The following is a 12,583-nucleotide window of genomic DNA, read 5'->3' on the forward strand; positions in this document are numbered from 1 at the left end:
AATTCAAAGAGAAATTAAAAGTTTATCTGCTGAAAATCGGTCCTGTTATCATGGGATCTCTTTGTTTCTTAATATCTCAGCCATGTCAAAAGCAATTTTCATCAAATAAACTTTAAATTCCTCTTAGAATTGCATGCTCTTTAATATTTCATATACGTGGTTTCTAATTATCTTGCATAAAAGTTAAAATCTGATTCCCCATCCCAAACAAAGCCAAACCATCCATTTAACTGCATTTATCATTGTAGAAGGGTTAGATAGACTTGGGTAAAGTTACTAAAACTGCACGAAATCAGAAAGAAATTTACCCCCAAAATGCCAATTTTAGAGAAAAACAGGAGCTTTAAAGGGATGGTATAGTATTGGTTGAAGTGAGGATTCAGCTTTTCACTTTTTGCGAGATACTTAGAATCCACTTTATGAAATGTTCAAGAGCGTATAATTCTGTGAGGAATTGAAAGTTTATCTGATGAAAATCGGTTTTGAAATGGCTGGGATATCCAAAAACAAAGTAACACAAAGCCCCCATCTCCCCATCTCAACCAAAACTAAACCATTCATTCGACTGCATTTCTTATATTGTAGAAGGATTAGATAGACTTGTGTAAAGTCATTAAAGGGGAAATCCAGTCCAAATATAAGTTATAGTCCGATAAAAAAGAGTAAAATCTTACGAGTTCAACGGTATGAATTTATTTTTTTCTACTTTCTGCAAAGCAGTTCTTGTATAGTGGATATGAATATGCAAATGAGTGAGCTAACCATGTCATAACCTCACAATTTTCCATTGATTGTGTACAAAAAAAAAAGAAAATTCAATGTTTCTGTCATTGAAGTCTTAAACAAGATGTTATTCCTGGTTGAATAACTTCAGAATAGTGATCAGTTAGATATATGAGGATTTGAGCCTCGGGCATAATTGCGTTTAAATGAAAAACTGGAAATTTCAAAATTTTATATACAAACTATATGGCAAGCTGTGAGGAGATGACACATTCACTATGCCATTTGCATATCACTATTGACTGTTCAAGAACTGTTTCCTGCAAAATTAGCGAAACTTCAAAATGTCATAATTTCCTTATTTTTCATCCGATTTCGATCAAAATTATAAAGTTGAACCGTAATATTTTACTCTTTCTTATCAGATTAACTTATATTTGGACTGGATTTCCCCTTAAAAACTGCACCAAATCAGAAAGAAATCTAACCCACCCCCCCCCCCAAAAAAAAAAAAACACCACAAAACAAAACAAAACAAAATGCCACTTTGAGAGAGAGCTTTATAATATAGACCCCAATTTACCTACCTTCCTGTGCAAGGTAAATACATATAATCGAACTATCTTATAACATAACTATGTGAGTAACCTGGTCCCTACCTAGTCTCACTCACCAGTCATGCTCGTGCTTTCCTCGGCAGATCGCCCTGTGTTTATCCCGTGCGTCTGCTGCTATTTTGAATCTCAACTGTGCTGCACTTCTACTTCCAGTCTGTAAACATCTGGGAGCCAGACTACGCCAATCAAGCTTGGTAAAATAAGCAAAGCAAAACTTGTATACGCCTTGCCTCTTTTCCTAATGTGCCAGAGGAAAGTATATAATGATGATGACAATAATAATGATATTAAAAATGTCAATAGTATGATCAGTAGCAGTAGTAGTAGCAGTAATAACAGTAGTAATGATGAAGATGAGGATGATGATAATAATAAAAATAATAATGATAATAATCCAAATAATAACGATGATGATGATAATGATATTGAAAATTATAATAATAACAATAATAACAACGTTATTGATAACTGACAATACTTTTCAACAATATCATCGAATTATATAGCATTGACAAGTATATAGGATCCTATACCCATTTATACACCTTGGTTATGAGGGACATCGCGGGTAAAGCACCCTATCCAATCCCACAGGGGGATTTAAACCCTGAAACTCCTAACTGAGAGTCCAGTGTCTCATTCGCGGCACCTCAGTTCCCGAGTTACACACAGAGAAATTACGGTTCTAATTTGCACCCTAGAGGGTGCATATCGTTGTAACACCAGCGGCTCCATTTAGGGTTCTATTTTTGGGGGTGCTTATTTAGCACCCTATATTTATCACCATATATGGTGCATATTTGCACCCCTCCATTGGGTTCCCTTTCTGCACCCAATAGGGTTCATATCGTTGTAACACCAGCGGCTCCATTTAGGGTTCTATTTTTGGGGGTGCTTATTTAGCACCCTATATTTAACACCATATATGGTGCATATTTGCACCCCTCCATTGGGTTCCCTTTGTGCTCCCCGTAGGGTGAACAAAAATTCAGGTGCAAGTTTGCACCCTTTCGGGTTCATATCATTGTAACACCAGCGGCTCCATTTAGGGTTCTATTTTTGGGGGTTCTTATTTAGCACCCTATATTCAACACCCTATAAGGTGCAAATATGGACCTCTATACAGGGTTCCCCTTCTGCACCTCATACCTGCACCCATTATGGTTCATACTGTTATTGTTGTAATTTTGCACCCTATGGGGTGATAAAGTCACCGCAGTATAGGATGCAATACAATTTGCACACGTCTCTGTATAGGGTTACCTTTCTGCACCCCATATGGTGAAAATTATAACCTTTTTTTAAAACCAAAATAATTATATACTGGATGCCTTCACTGACTTCACAAACAATTACCTAAGGTAACACTCCAGACATGAAGCAAAATAGCATGCATAGATTTACACACAGTTTCTCAGTCAATTAAATCCACAATCTTTCGAAAACTGAAGTCAGAGACTTCAATTTAACAACAAATAGAACATAAACATGATGAATACAGTGCATCTGACATATGAATTATTAACATTTTAATATATGTCTCATGGAAGAGGGACAAGTTAACAGCGATTTTCTTTTTCATGGTTTACTTTAAAGTGAACATCAAATATACATTGTATTTCTACAAATTCTCATACGAGATGCATATTTTGTCATAAAAAGGGCAATGTAAATCAAAAATGTATGAACTTTGGTCAGTACATTGAATAAGAAGAAAAATATTCGTTCTTTCCATCAAATGATTACTTTTTCTTCTTTTAAAGGAAGTTACCACATTGACAAAAAGCACTAATTCTTATTTAAAAAATCCCTGAAACTTGTGCAGAGTAATAGTAAACTATGTGACAAATATCTTTCACATTGTCCTTCTACTTCTAGAATGGATCATAGATATATACCTTGAATTTACCGGTACATCTTACGGTAATCAAAAGCACCTTTATGACACTCTTAGACATCAACAGGGATATGTCAACTCTGATTTCTCGTACACAAGTTATTGCCAAAACAATGAAGGGTATGGCAAAGTTCTGTCATATATATTTGAAACTCACTACTTGTACTGACATATTCCATCCAATTCCAAACTTGAGAGCTTGCGAATGTGCCCCATTATACAATTAGTATACTTCACATTTTGTTTTTCATATACAATTACACCAATGATAAGAAAGGTGAAAAAAAGAATCAAAAAATGAAGAATGCACATCTAAATTTGGTTACTTTTTTATGCACACAGCTAAAGATATGTCCCAGTTATAAATCTCGGGTAGAATAGCACATCTGAAAACACTTTTCATTGCATCAAATTAACATTAACAATTCCACAGAAAATGTTACCTCAGAAAGGGAAAATAAGGTTAACCAATCAGTGGTATGACAAACTGGACATAAAGAGGAAGGAATATGTCTTGTGAGACAAGTTTAAAAACGATTTTTTTTTTTGATACATTGGTTTTTTGTTTTCAAGCGATGGAAACAAGAAGCACATTGTACTCAGTAGACCATAAATATAATTACACAATGTATGCACTTTAGCCCCAACATTCAAAATATTGTAAAGAGCAGTCCATTTTTCACATTTATAAAGCAGGTATTGGTATTGGCACCATCACAAGCATAATGATCAGGAACAAAATATATTGTTATTACTATTATCATTATTATTATTATTATTATCATTATCATTATTACTATTACCATCAATATTTTACAGAGATTTATGATCATGCATGAGTAATACCTCAAGTGTTGATGTTACAGTCTCACAACTCTTCCAATCATTTTAACACTTAATTTTCACCAAACCTTACACAAATATATCAGCACTTTATACAACCTACTTAAAGAAATCTTAAAATTATAATCAGAGTTAGAGGGCAAGTCCACCTTCATATAGACCTACATGTGGATTGAGTGAATGCGCAGCAATAAGCCAGTCCGGAGATAGCTCATGTGTACAAATGACCTTTCATTTTTCTCAGTTGGTTAGGCACTTCACTCAATTCAAAGTGACATAATGCAGCAGCTTGCCCACCATAGCCATTTATGGAACTCATATTCAAACAAAGAATGAACCTAACCAGTGTAGATGAAGTGACCAGCATGGTTCGTCAATCAACACTTAGGGAATCATCTATTTTATTAAGTGCTGTTTTGAAAATGTTTAAAAAAAAATTGTGTGTTAACATTGCCAAATACCAGGCTTGCTGTCAAGTGGATGTACTGGCAGGCATCATTTATAAGGATTCCATGAATAATCCTAGCATTACAGATGCTTATCTCAGTGAAATTAAAAAAACAACCTGTCTCTCGGTACAAATAACCTTTTTCTGCACATGCTCAAACTGGTACCCCGAACTGGCTTATACTATTAGAAAAGCGGACATTCAGTTCAAAAGTTAATAATCTTTAAATCATTTGTGCAGTCGCAGCAGAGTGTGAAGAGTTTATGATGTCACATGCGTAGAACAATTCAAGTAAAACCTAAAGAGAATTTCACATTTTTTTTTCTTTTAGGAAAAACATGCACATTTCCTCGACAAGTCACTGACGTATGTAAGGGCAATGATAATAGTTTCTGCCTTCTTAAAGAGTGAAGTCCGGTGTTCTTTTATATGCAAAAAAAAAAGTAGATATGATATGTTGAGTTTTCTCAGGTTTTGGAACAAACTCTATTTTTCAATCCTTATATATATAAAGGGTTTGTGAGAAAATCATGCTTTTGTCAAGTGTCACAAAGCTACTCCACTTATGACATTGCATTGCCAGAGATTGCCCAAAATTGACATACATTGTGTGGCTGTCTACTACAAAAAACAGCAGGCGACTTAAATTTTTTTTTTGTTCCCTACTTAGACAATCAATTCAAAGTGTGCATGTGTTGTTGAAGCACTGAGGCTATCGATGGTGAAGAAATAACTAAAATATGAACAATACAAACTAACCCCATCTAGTATGAAATACAATGGAAAGCATACTTTGAGTATTTCATATCCATTAGCAGATTCATATTTTCATCCATAATCCACCCTCCCCCCCCCCCAAAAAAAAAAAAAGAAGATAAAAGTGAATAGAAGTCAAGTTCTCTTTAGGTTGTGTTTAAATTTGTAATTTGCAAGTTCGTTCTCTTGTATTTTTCTATTATATATTTCTTCAGAGTATTCTTGTAAATATTCAAGGCCAGTGCATTCTAAGAAAGGGAATAACCTGACAACAGTTTAGAAGACAGAATAAATAGTTATCGTTATCTATGAAATTAGACATTTTCACATATATTTTGCAAAAAAAAAAATGCTAATCTTCATTTCATGGAGTGGCTTTATGCTCACCCTCGGCTAAAAACAGGGAGGTGATTACTTTCTGGATTAAAATGGAAAGATGTTTCTAGAGCCGTGGTGTTTAGCAATTCTATGGGGGGGGGGGGGGGATTCAATGTGACCCGTCTCAAATTTTATATGGTTTAAACATACATGACATATAGGAGTCTCATTATTATGCCTCCGCCCTGAATGGTGCCGGAGGCATATGTTTTCAGGTTGCTTGTCTGTCTCCCGGTCTGTACGGATGTATCTACGGAAAAATTGATGGGCTTTCATCAAACCTGGTTCAGGGATACTACATGATGCTGATGATCTTATTGGCTTTTGGACTATATCTGCTAAAAGTCAAAGAAAATTTGAAAATAACTTTTTTGCTACTTCTCTAGTCAGGGAAATCGGTGTACTCGTGTGTACTGGTTGGTTGGCGCATTCAGTTGGGTACAGCAAGGTTTCATCCTCTGCTTTCACAGGAAAGCCGACTCCCAACTTCTTGTTCTCGTAGTCAAGGTATATCTGCTCCTCTGCTTCAGCAACCTGCAGCTTGGTCTTCATAGCTAATCTCATCTTACGCTGCATAAGTCGAAACTCCTCGAGCTCTAGTTTTTCATGCGTTTCTATGGCAGCTGCTTCAGCTGCCAAATAGTATGCCCTTCTGGCCATCACTCTCAGAAGAACTGGCACGGCTTCCACACTGACTCACCGAGGAACCAGGATTGACATCCTGAACATCTTCCATCTCCAGCTCTGGCATCCTATATGGCTCACCAGTCTCTCGAGGTTGACTTGCATCACTCATCCTGAAGACCATTATTGAACTTGATGCATAGTGAACTCGATGATAAATGATCAAACACAGGTCCCTTTGGCCCAGTATGAGACCAAGCTAACACCATGCATCAGCATGGATCAGCAAGGTTCAACCTGTAATTGAATAAAGCAAAGTTCAACATACAATCAATATTGGAATATCTACCTGCTAAAGTATGGGATCAAGTAGTTGTACTTCTGAAGTGATTTACCGTTTACATACCGTACCTTGTTTGTGTGACTTATTTTATGTCATGTCTAGCACATGCAACTTCTCCAGTGGATATCATCTAAATTCACATATCGTGTATCATTGCTTGTGCTCTGTGACTATGGCATTGATAATTTATAACACACATTCTATTTTCATTGATAGACAACAAGGAGTCAAGGCCAACCTAAGTTTTCTGACTTTAATCTTCATACATGTCTTAAATTCTCCTAAATGAACCAGGAACACTATTTTTCTTCATTAGGCACATCATACATGCCTACATCGTTCTTTCTGTCAACTTCACAGAAACCAGTATCCAACTGAGCCTCAACTCGGCTCAAACGTAATAATTCCCATTAACGAAAATGATGCGACTATATCCGGTCACCTATTTACGTACGTACCTTGGTAACTGCGTCCAGCAGCCCCATACGCATAGCGTAATTACACTATGCGTATGGGGCTGTTGGTCGTAGTTAGTACCTTGGTTGAGGCTTTCTGTATTACCGTGCACTTTCATTGACTTATTCGCTATGCTTTACTGTATGTATGATCGCACTTCTGACATGTCAGTACACATGTACCTCGATACAACTCTTTCGCATCAGTTTTCACCACTCAGCATTCTATGAGCATAATTCACACATATCATAATCGATTACTGTGAAATATTTTCAACGGAATTACAATAAAATTATCTACTCACAACGTTTGGCTCATCAAAAAGATTAATTCATCATCCCAACCTCACGGTCGTCTGTCCATTTCAAACGAGGAACGTCAGTAGTATGCACGTACGTATACCGCGCGACCTACGGCGTGGCGTGCGCATGCGATTTTAGCTGGTATGCCATTGACCAAGTGCTCAACGGTCCACGCGTGCACGCATGATACGTGTACTTGTACTCGTTTGCTTTCTCTCTATGATAACGTCATTGAAATGATATTCTTGATCCCGGTGCGAGAAGAAAAAAAAACAAATATTTAATTCAAGTAGTAATTTTTTTAGTACAGTATTACTGATGACACTGTTACTCTTTAACAACGTGTAGTTATATTTTCAAATAAAAATATACGATAATATCTAAAAATAGTGTGGCATTTTAAGCAAACACCATTCAACACCCACATGTCAGCTTTCGGGAAAGACTATGGAATGGTTCCAAATTCGAACCCTTAAGACTTGGCTCCCTTTAGGGTTCGGATTTGCACCCCTACATCCATCCCGAACCCTATAAGGTGCCACTTAGTTAGATTTGCTCGTAGGGTGAAAATAAGAACCCTAATAGAACCCTAATTTCTCTGTGTGTACCTCTGGGAGAACAGAGCTAAAGAGAGGCTATTCTGGGTAAAACTAGTATGCATTCTTATTAGGTATTATACAGTTTCAAAGGCAATGATGAAATATTTTGTCACTTAGTATTTTTGTCAATATAATCGTTACGACGCTACTTTGTAGATGTACTATAGTCCACGGTTATTTCTTCCTCAGTCAGGGCGTACACTTCGCAGATGGCTGGATCATTACCGATTCACACATGTCCTGTTTGCAGCATGCGTCTGTGTAGCCACTGGTAGGTGAACGACTCTATTCCATCACACCGTTCCAGTTTTGAGTTTTGTGAAACCACCCTGTTTCCTTGGGTTACAGTTCGTTATTCCGAAGGTTTGTAATTCCGAAAATGAAATAACGTATGTTACTTCGAACGTTCATTATTCCAAAGGTTCGTTGCTCTGAAGGTTCGTTGATCCAAAATTCAGAAAAGAAAGAAAGATTCGTTATTCTTAAGTTTTGTTAATCCGACAACAAAATAAGGTACGCAATTCGGAAGTTTCGCTTATCACGCACCTTTTTTTTTTTCATTTTTTTGCATCAACGAATTACCTTCGGAGTAACGAACCTCATTATTTTCATTTTCGAATTAACGAATTTTTGGAATAACGCCACAAATCATAATGTTCTGATTAACGAACCTTATTTCATTTCCGGATTAACGAGCATCTGGTATACGAAATTTGTGTGTTTCGAAATAACGAACCTAATTTCATTTTTGGATTAACGAATCTTCGAAATAGCGAACATCACCCCAAATGGTTTCCTTGGTCAAATGCATGATGCAGTGTTAGTTTATGCTTATGAAACTACATTTGTATAAAGAAGAAAGATTGCATTATAAGACAAATTGAGAATATGACATTCATTAGACATGAAGGACTTTTCCTTAACTTGACTACTTCATGTGGACGTGAAAAGTATAAGATTAGCCTCTGGTGTAACTGAATTTCTTGAAATAATCATTAAAAAACTTTCAAATTGACTAATACAAACGCTGGTAAATGGAATATTGGTGGCAGCTTTTCAAATTCTCTTCTATACTGACTCTGCCTTTCATCTTTCAGTTGTGCACTGCGCCGCGCACGCCATCAACGCGATAAGGTTTTCTCAAGGATTCAACGCCAACGTTCCGGACGTAAATGTGGCTACCTTTCCTGGACAGGTAGGCAGAGGCGTTTGGTTGAAAAATTCCAGATATCATGTATATTAAAGCATACTATTCCAGGCATTTAATTATGACACTCTGTAATCATGTTAGCGTGTTTGTGTGTTTATATGTATGTTGTTAATGGTGTTTGATGTTGAAACTTCAATGAGAGAGTTTGATTCTTTCTTGATACAAAAATGATCAAAATGGGACAGCTTAAAAAAGGCAAAATAATCCGTTTCTCCTTCACATTGCGCATGTGTGACATTTTTTTCATTGTAGGAGTCTGCAAATTTAACTTGTTCCTTTTTTCTTCATTTGTTTCATTTCAGAATCCTTGCACAGTTCTTTTTTCAACAGGTAAGTGACAAAATGTTATGATAATTCATGCTGTGGAATGTTGGAATTCTGCAATATTATGCATTAATAAGCACACATACAGTTTGGAAGATCATTGAGAGAGATGCTACAATATATGCATCGTTTGCTCGACTATTTTTTCACCGGGAGGGAAGCTAATCAGTTTACGGCTGCAAATATTGCACATGATAATGCAGAAATTAACGGGTTTGAACGTCAGCAAACATGAACAAAAGATTGCTTGGCAATGAACACATAACGTGTGACAAAGATAATGTGGAAAATAGCACATCTCGTGTACAAGTGTATAGCAATGATCTATTTCACGCTGGTAACATTACGAATTTAAACGAAAACAAACTGTTATCCGAAATGAAATTGCGTCAATCGCTTTATTCGCTGCATGCCTTGTCATGTAAGGGAGCATGAGGTGGCATATATATTTTTAAATATTACCCACATTTTCAGAATCCCAAATGGCGAAATGGAAAATGAGTCGAGAGTTCAGGTGGGTGTCACCTGTTCCTTCACAAGCATGAAACATCCATTATTGGAATCGACGGGGTATTAGGGATAACCGCGGCACAATAACTCCACAAAATCATTATTTGCAGCTGCTAGAATTTCTGCCCCCTTGCTGGGCAAAATCTCTTTCTCTATATGCTTTTCTCTTTTTGGACCAAATACTTCTGGAGAAACCGCCCCTGAAAATTGCCTTTATGACTACATATTTGAAATAATTGCAATATGTCAACGAAACGTTAATTGCCAAAAAGAAAAAGAAAAGGGAAAAGAAAAGAAACTATTTATTCTGTAGCGCACCTGGGATGACGTAGTTGTATCCCAGCATGCACATCGAGGGGACGCTGAGTTACAAGTGGATCACTGAAACCACAAAATACCCAAGTCTGTGGGGACCCTGTTTTGATGCCTGCTTCTAGAAATCTCACCCATATAGCTTGATGCGACACTGTTTAGTCTTATCATTAGCCTTGTGAATATGAGGGGGCTAATTAGATTAGGCAGAAAATCAAGGTTGCACACTCTTTCAATACTTGCTTATTACATGAGATGGCTATGATCTAGGTATTTCTTTCAATCTAATATCAGCAAATTCAACCTCGACTGGAAATTATGATTCTTTTATAAACAGCAAATCACATTGAAAGTCACATAATAGAATTATATTATATCATGTGAAAATTGAGGAAATGCAGAGATATTAGTGAAACACGCCAGCGTAGTTTGAGAAAAATCGGACAATCCTTTGGTTCAGCCATCGCCAGATGAGACGACTACTACAGTTCGTGACGTCACGTATTGACAATGACATCAAGAAAATATGAAGAAAATTCGACATATTTTCACTTCTCTATTAAATGACAGAGCAGCTGATTTACCTCTTGCAGAATGCGGGAGAATGATATAACACTTGACATGTCAGTACAAATCGAAGGAATGTATACTTTTCAATTAAAAATTAATTTTTGTGGAATTCTCTTCATATTTTCCTCATATCGTTGTTCGTTGTACACACACGCACACAAACACACACACACACACACACATATATATATATATATATATATATATATATATATATATATAATATATATATATATATATATATATATATATACATATACATATATATATATATATATATATATATATATATATATATATATATATATATTTATTTATTTATTTATTTATTTATATATCATCCTGCCGCTGTTAGGAGTAGCTGGTTTGCACTTGCTTGATCTGATCGGAATTCGCAGTCATATGACAGGGTTGGAGTTTTCAATTCGCGGCTTCCTCGCAACCTTGCGATTTAGACTTTTGCACTGTCTGTTTTCTTTTTTTTTATTCATTCATTCATTCTTTCTTTGTTTCCTTTTTGTCCTCTTCCAGTTGCCGGCATTACGGGTTCCTGTATGCTACTTATCCTTTTGCTTATATTTGTTACGTCACTACCTCACTTCCGGTAAGCAATTCAGGTCAATCATGGTAATTCTATGGTTCTTTCTGTCTTGAAACATTCACATAGTTTGATGAAAATATCATGATATTAGTTTATTTGTTTGTTTGGGTTTTTTCAGCAAGGTAAAGAAAATGACAGACAAATTGTTTACTTCGTAGTCAATAACATCACTATATGCAAAGAAAAGTTCACGTATAGGAAATTACTTGATTTCATAAATTCGTCTTTATATTGGGCGGAATTATGCAATATGCCATTTATGACAGAATGTAATCCCTTTCTGTAGACATCATTTGATTATCGTCGTCAAAAACATAGCATTTTTTATGTACTCTCTGAGTTATGGTTTCTTCCCGTCATCACGGCGTGCCATCTATTCTTATATTGAAATCATTACAACTGAAGCATTTGTTTAATTTGTTTCAGTTTAAGTGCGGGATGTACTCTTAAGAGACCATATAGCACTTCCTGAAAATTGGTTTGCATATGTCCAAAAGTCTGTAGCCTTTTGCAGAGTGCACCTGTAGCTAATCAGAAAAGATTCCGTAAGTTCTTTGATTCTATTTTCTTTGTGTGCTCTTTGTTAGTCCTTCCAATTATGGGTATGTGTATTTACCTTCTAAGTGGAACGAGATAATATTTGATACACTTTTCTCTTCGGCATCGACAGAGGTATTGCTTGCAGCTTACCCTATGCGTCATCACTCGGATATTTTCAATATTTTTTCCAGACGTCGCAGACACAACGTATTCTGGTTCTCCCACCGTGCCTTTCTGGTCTTCTTTATTTTGCTCGTCTGCCATCCACTGGGGTAAGAGCAGACGACAGCGTCTCTATCAATTTCCTTTCCGTACAACAAGATATCGATAGCTGGGACTTCATACTGACACTCGACGTGCTCAATGAGACACACATTCCATTTCTATCTTGTCTCGCTGGAGAGCATTAGCGTTTTGAGGGGGCGCCCTGCATTCCATGTTGGTTTCGGACGCTCGTTGCCATGGTAACATCGATTTCAATAACATTCGTGTCTGTCACTTTCCGGGGACCATCCCTGGATGAATCCGAT

General features: G+C 36.5%; 1 protein-coding gene across 1 annotated transcript in view; it reads left to right on the top strand.

The window, feature by feature from the left end:
• The window catches only part of LOC139719575 (NADPH oxidase 4-like), a 37,708-nt gene that overhangs the window by 14,789 nt on the left and 10,336 nt on the right, over positions 1–12,583 (top strand). Inside the window, exons 3-8 of the mRNA XM_071630986.1 lie at positions 1,424–1,534; positions 8,176–8,257; positions 9,084–9,181; positions 9,499–9,526; positions 11,444–11,516; positions 12,245–12,325. Of these exons, the coding sequence (XP_071487087.1) occupies positions 1,424–1,534; positions 8,176–8,257; positions 9,084–9,181; positions 9,499–9,526; positions 11,444–11,516; positions 12,245–12,325 (473 nt within the window). The remainder of the gene's footprint in view (positions 1–1,423; positions 1,535–8,175; positions 8,258–9,083; positions 9,182–9,498; positions 9,527–11,443; positions 11,517–12,244; positions 12,326–12,583) is intronic.

This window comes from Diadema antillarum, unplaced genomic scaffold, assembly GCF_040938485.1.
Source record: "Diadema antillarum isolate AM-2024a unplaced genomic scaffold, OU_Dant_1.0 scf00000112, whole genome shotgun sequence".
NCBI classification, from domain to species: domain Eukaryota; kingdom Metazoa; phylum Echinodermata; class Echinoidea; order Diadematoida; family Diadematidae; genus Diadema; species Diadema antillarum.